General features: G+C 37.7%; 1 protein-coding gene across 1 annotated transcript; it reads left to right on the forward strand.

Moving 5' to 3' along the window:
* The first annotated feature begins 381 nt into the window (after positions 1-381).
* LOC124374245 lies at positions 382-1,954 on the forward strand. Its single transcript, XM_046832496.1, has 2 exons — positions 382-722; positions 1,376-1,954. The coding sequence occupies exons 1-2, from the start codon at positions 382-384 to the stop codon at positions 1,851-1,853; spliced, it is 819 nt and encodes a 272-aa protein (XP_046688452.1). The 3' UTR covers positions 1,854-1,954.
* The last annotated feature ends 5,058 nt before the right edge of the window (positions 1,955-7,012 follow it).

The raw sequence follows: 7,012 nt of genomic DNA on the forward strand, positions 1-7,012 counted from the left end.
AACTAACTCCAGGATCTCCGTGTAAATCCTTAAGAGAAATATTTTATTTGTTTAGGGCGATTAGGTTGGCAGTGGCTCAACTGGCAACACTGTCTTGTCTGCCGTCTGCTGTCTGTCACAGTCACATCACAGCCGTTAGTGATGTACTGATGTGAATGTGAGTCGTGAGTTTTGAGTTTGAGTACCTATTGCAACAGAACAAAACTGTCTCGTTTGGAGAAGAAGCTCGGATACGGACGTTAATGAAGGTTGAATGTGCGTGTATTTGTTATGCGTATGGTATGTCTTATGTTATGTTGTAGATTTGTGATTTGTTCATAACTAAAACTAAAGATGCCTAAGAGAGCAAAAACGTTGTACAAATTTAAATGCCTAGAAGTGATGTGCAACACGATCCATCGCAAAGACAAATGGTTGGATCACTGTAAGAAGAAACATAGTTACAAGTTTAAGAACAATTTAAAAATCAATTATAAAGTGGTTGAAATAAAAGTCGACAACGACCCATGGCAAAAATACGTTCCAGACCCAAGCCCAAGCCAATCTACATCCCTGGATGACATCCCTCATACTTTGACGAGTAGGCCTACCCAAGACCAAGATGAAGATGTTTTTGAGCCAACATCAGAAAGTTTCCAAGATAAATCTACCAGCGAGATCGAGACTGATGCAATTACTCTACCACTACTAGAAGTCACAGACTCTGAACTAGAAACACAAAGGTAGGCCTAACTTTGTAATAACTAACTAATGTAAACCTAAGGGGCAAAAACGGTTTTTACTTAGTCAAAATTTTAATATGTCTAGGCCTAGGCGCAGGGCGCAGGCTGTTATATTGTTTTATAGAGGCAAACACGATTAACACGAATACTAAGCCTTTATGTATCCAACCTACCTAAAAACATAATATCTTGTAAAATGTATGGTATAGCCTAACTTACCCAAGCTTGTATTCTGAGGAGTCAAACCAAAGTCTGATTTGGTTCTGCCGTATTCACTGTTATAGGTATTTTGGTACTGTTCAGCACTCTGTGGAGTTAGGTTAGGTTATAACATAGGCCTAATAGTTATGTACCCAAATAGTTTGACCCAAATACTGAATACAAATATAACCGTGTACAACATTCTTGACGTTCTTCACTGTCTGAATATTGTTGTAGTTCGCCAAAGTCCCGTTAGAGTTCAGAAGCTTCTTGGTTGTTTATCTATCGACGGGTAGAGCATAGAATTGGCGTGCATAGAAGGGTTAATTTTCTTCAGGCATATGTTGGAAGTTATAGGCAATAGGCCTACCATTTTTTGAGAATTTTAAAACCTATTAGCTTAGGGCTTAATAACTTCTCACAGACTAAACAAATTTTGTATATATTTGTAGATCAAACCAAGAACTGGAAGAACAGGAACCTGACAATTTTGGAACAAGTGATGTAGATGAACCAGACTCGGATATTTCATCTAATGAAGATCACAGTGATCCAGCTTCATATGCTAACCTCAAGCTCTCTCCTGAAGACATAAATGTGGCTCTAAATTTGGAAAATCAAGACTTATCATCAATAGAATTTCCTTCAACGGGTGGAAGAAAATTTAATCCTGTGTGGAAAAATTGTATATTGCCCAATAACAGTGTGAAACCTAGGAAGTGGCTAGTGTACAGTAAAAAAAGGACGCTGTATTTTGTTTGCCTTGCACACTATTTGCACTTCCAACTGAACGGTCTGTATGGGGAACAACCGGCTACAGAGGGTGGACAGAGCATAGAGGAGAAAGAGATTTTTTACTCCACGAGACTTCCAAAAATCATATATCTGCAGAGGTTGCCAGAATTCAATGGATCTCACAAAAGAGAATAGATTCGAGCCTTGCTCAACAATGTAACAGAGCAGTTGACCAAAACCGAGAAGTCCTGTCAGTTGTCATTGATTGTTGTAGTTACTTGAGTGAGGAAATGATTGCCTTTCGCAAAAAAAAAAAAAACGATGTTTTTAGAGGGAAAGCTGTTAGGGTTATTTAGACTTATAGGAAAATATAGCCCAGATGCGAGAGTTTACCTTGAAAAAAATTGATAGAGCAAGGGCTGAGAATGTAAGACTGGGATCTAATTTCTTGAGTTACAGGAATATTTTTGATCTTATCAATACAATGAGTGACGTGGTAGTTAATAAAATTGTAACAAGTGTGAATTTAACCAACATTTATTCGATTATACTAGACTCTACCCAGGATGTGAGTAAAAAAGAATGTACCACTATCATAGTTCGCTACATTGAGCACATGGATGATACACAACAAACTACAATATCAAACGTAAAACCAAAAGAGCGCTTGGTCAAGGTTTTTACAAGTGGGGATACATCCGGGGAAATGTTGTTTAGAGAGCTAAAGAAATGCTTAACAGCCCTAAACCTTGATCCCAAAGGTATAGTGGGCCAGAGTATGGACGGTGCAGGGAACATGAGAGGGCAGTTCAAAGGTCTCAAATCACTAGTCACAAAAGAAAACCCTAAAGCTTTTTATGTATGGTGCTGCTCTTACAGGTTCGCCCTTGTTGTACAGCAGTCCCTTGATATATGCTGTCAAATGAGGAATTTGTTTTCATTCTTGGAAGATTTGTATGTTTTCATGTCAGGCCACAGGAGACACCACCTTTTGCTCGAAAATCTAGAAAAGGGGGAAAAAAAGAAGCAAGAGACGCTTAAAAAGAGTACAGACTACTCGTTGGTCGAGTAAAACTGACGCCCTTCAAACCATTGTGAGTTGTTTTGAAACAATAAGAGATACATTGCAAGATTTGTCGACTGACAAGAATTCTGACAACAACACCAAAGCCAAAGCAATAGGCCTCCTAAAGCAAATGACAGATTTTGAAAATATAAGCACAATATACATAGCATCTTCTTTGTTCAAAATATTGTCTCCCATAACAATTTGTTTTTCAGTCACCTACCATTGATTACAGTATAGTCCCAAAAGTTATTAAAGAAACACAGGAAAAACTGGCGTTCATGCGCCAAGATTCGGCGTGGGAAAAGATTGAAAGTGGCATTACTTCCTTTGCTGAAGAACACAACATTTCTTTACCCACCAGACAACGAATCAGAAAAAGGAAAAGATTCATGGACGAGTTGGCAATTGAGGAATGCATAGAAGACCCTATTAAGAAAGTAAAGGTTGATATTTATTTCAACGTTCTAGACTCTCTCTACAACCAGCTAAATGACAGATTTCCAGAAAGTTCTCTGGCTATGGTGTCGCAGATGGGATATTTTTCTCATGATGGAATTTTGAAGATGGTAGATGATAAGAAAAAAGGCCTAAAATGTAATCCATCTTCAATTGAGAATCTTTGTGAATACTACAATCTAGACAAGGAATTATTGTAGATGAACTAGACATCTTCATTTAATGTTTACAAAGCTACTCACTTGGACATAGATATTTCTGATGTCATGTCTGAGAAGAAGAAATCAGAGAGAACCAGTACTGCTAACCCCGAGGATAGTTTAAGTTCTGACCATGATGAAGATGAAGAACAGGAGGACGTTACAGTGACTGACAAGTTCAAGAAAAAGAAAAATGTTGACGACTGGGTGAAAAGAGGATTTATTAGACCATACAGGTGCCTATTGAATCTATCAGGATTCCCTCATCTCAGTATACTTTATAGGATACTGTTGTCTCTGCCAGTCACAAGTTGTTCTGCTGAGAGAACTATGAGTCGGTTGAAGATAGTTAAGAATCGTCTAAGAAGCACCATGGGGGATAGTTGGCTTTCAAGCTTGCTCATTCTTTCTTGCGAGAAAGAAATTCTAAAACAGATCTCAAATGAAGAAATCATCAACAGGTTTGCACTTTCAAGTGTGCAAAGAAAAAAACTTCTTTTGTCAAAAATTTAAGAAAAGTATCAAATGAAGCCAATTTCAAACCTTTCAAATTTACACCCTATTTACCACACAGTAATCAAGTAACTACTGTAATGTTTTATTACTTTTTTCTTTTTTTTTAAAGTTGTTATTGTTATTGGTATTAGTAGATAGAATTTACAAAATGTACTTGTTCAGATGATATCTTTATTCCAAAAATCAAACCATTTAATGATACATTTTGTTAGATTTTTGTTATTTACTCTTGTAATGTAAAAGTAAATACAACCTACAACACAACATCAGTAACAACCTGTTCCAATTTATAATAATTTAGAATACCTAAACTTGCCAACATTATTTATTAATTTACAGCTATGTTTATTCCATTCACTTGTGAAAACTCTGGTTATTGTTAAACATGATGCCTCCACCATAATAGAAACAAAATTAAATTAATACATTTATTAAACTTTTTTAATACATGCCGTTTTATGAAATAAAATTTACAACACTATTTGGATTATAATATGTTGTACTATTTGGATTGTATTGTATGATCAGCTGTAAATTGTATCTCATTGTTTTCATGACAGCAACATACTAGACTAGTGACTATAATTGCTATTGGAACTACAGTATAATTACTTATAAATAAAAGTGTTTAAAATGACATATACATTGAAGATTGAAGTGCTATTATTTCATTGCCTTAACCTTTGATAACCTTAACCTTCAGTTCTTCAATTCTTTTTCAATCCTTTTTTGGTTTTTTGGCTGGAATCTAACTTTTTATAAACGTTCCAAAATTGTATGAATGTTTACCAAAGTTGCTATGCAATATTCTTTTGCAATAAAGAATTATCAATGATATTATTATTCAACTTTTTATAAGTAACCTTAACATTTAAAAGGCAAAGCCTCCCTTACTGACCTTTTAATATCCTATTAAAATATTTGTCATGTAGCTATTCCTGATGTAATCTAGTACTTTGATAAACATATAAATATTAAAAACTATAATAATTGTTTACTACTTTTTAGTCCTCCCGTACAAAGAACGGGTGCACTGCTAGTGTCAAAAATTATATCAAAATTCAAAAAGATACTTTATTTCTATTCTAAAAAAGATAATAAACAGTGGTATATATTTTTTACAATAATGAAAACAGAAAGAATTCCTCACAAGACCAAAGGTAAATGATGTCCTTTGGAAGATTAGAATGTAAGATGTGAATTTTATTGTCATACACTGACTAATGTTAAAAACTAAAGGGTTGGGTATTGGGGTACTTTGGGGGGGGGGCATTACACTTGGATTGGGGGGGGGCCATTACACTTGGATTTGGGAGGGGGGGCATCCGCCATTGCCCTTGGGGGGGGGGGGCTGGGCACCCCTGCTGCTTGACATCGTGAATCAAACACCACATTGGCCTGGTCCCCACTGCCAGGTGCTAATTGCTGGAACCAACGACTTGGCAGTGGGAGAGCAACATAACATTTACCGCCACCTGGAAGCTTACATCACTGCCAGACCAGCCAACACTGAGCTGGCCCTTGTCACTCTGCCGTACAGACATGACCTGCAAGCTGACCACCCCATCCACGATGAGACCGTGCTCGTGAATGCCTACATGGAAGAACTGGCGGCTCGGTACAACGCCCGAGTGATTAACTTCAATGAGATCGGCCGTGGGCACTTCACGAAGCACGGTCAACATCTATCAATGCGTGGCAAGCGACTACTGGCGGGGTTGATTGTGAAGAGCCTCGCATCGCAGAAACCCGCTCGGACAACATCCAGGATGCCTGCGCCGCCGCCTGACCATATGACTGGCCCAGCCACTTCCGCTCCGCCCGCTGCCATCCCCATGTCTGCTGCGACCAATGGAGAGAGTCGGCTGTCGCCCCTCAACAGAGACTGAACCATCAGCATATCACCTACGCGGAAGCAGCTAGGGGATCGCCCACGTTGGGCAGTGATGTGCAAAAGGGACGCTCTCCGGCTTCAAAAAAACTTGACAATGTCACACTGTACGAAGCAGACCTAGGCATGACTTCGGATCCAGTCTTGCAGCAAAAAAATGACCGAAATCAAAATTTTCAAAAACCTCAAAAAATTCAAAACTCAAATTCAACCCAAAAAATTAAATTGGTTCACCAAAACGCTCAGATTGCAACAAACAAAATTGATGAATTGGCTTTAATGTGCGAAGAGCAAACACCAGATGTGTTTATAGTCTCTGAGCACGGATTTTCCCCTGAAACAATCCACCTTTTCAAAATTCCAAATTATTTTTTGGCAAAATATTTCTGTCGAACAAGCTTCAAAGGGGGTGGTGTGGCAATCTTTTTGAAAGAATTTTCCAAATTTGAACCTTTCAAAATTAACTGCAGTGCTGACATGGATTTTGAAGCCGATGGCATCAAAATCAATTCCAATTATTTCGGTAAAATAACAGTCATTGGGATGTACAGATCCCCCCAATGGCTGTATTAACTCCTTTTTTTGAAAAACTAGAACAGCTCTTGAATTTTATTTTTTCAAACTCAATGAAGTTTCTCATAATCGGCGACCTCAACATTAATGTAATGGACCTCACCGACCCCCTCACCCAGCGGCTGCGCCATATTCTGAACTCCTTCAACCTAAATTGGTCTGTGAATTCACCAACACGAGTGACCGCTGCGACGAGCACAGCCATCAATGATTACATAGTATAAAACCTAGATAGGCCGTGGACTCTAACAAGCATTAAAGCAGTTGAAGCCAACGCCGCCATCTTAGTCAAGTATAGAAGCGTCAAATGCAGTCTTTACGCGGAGAAAAATTTTAATGGGCGCTTTTCAAATACACTGTCGTTTGACCGACTTACAATGAAGTTAAAATTTCGAAACTTCGCATACAGACAAAACATTAGTGTTGGACAGAAACGGTGCAATTCAAAATTATAAAATAATTTTATTACTAATTAATATTACAAGTTAAAGTTAAAACTGTTGTGTGGTTTTTAAAAACGTGACATGAAAAAGTTGGTCTGCGAGGATTTTTTTTATTTTTTGGGTAGAGAAGTTTTGTAAGCGACAAAGTTGTATACAAACACTTGAATTTAGCTTATTTTGTCATAAAATATTTTTACGAACTATAC

This window comes from Homalodisca vitripennis, unplaced genomic scaffold (genome assembly GCF_021130785.1).
Source record: "Homalodisca vitripennis isolate AUS2020 unplaced genomic scaffold, UT_GWSS_2.1 ScUCBcl_7614;HRSCAF=15378, whole genome shotgun sequence".
Lineage (NCBI taxonomy): Eukaryota > Metazoa > Arthropoda > Insecta > Hemiptera > Cicadellidae > Homalodisca > Homalodisca vitripennis.

Excerpts from the sequence above, each read along its gene's own strand:
- LOC124374245 (XM_046832496.1), top strand. The coding sequence starts at position 382 with ATGTGCAACACGATCCATCGCAAAGACAAATGGTTGGATCACTGTAAG. Across the intron at positions 723-1,375 it reads TCTGAACTAGAAACACAAAG|ATCAAACCAAGAACTGGAAG; the intron begins GTAGGCCTAACT and ends ATATATTTGTAG.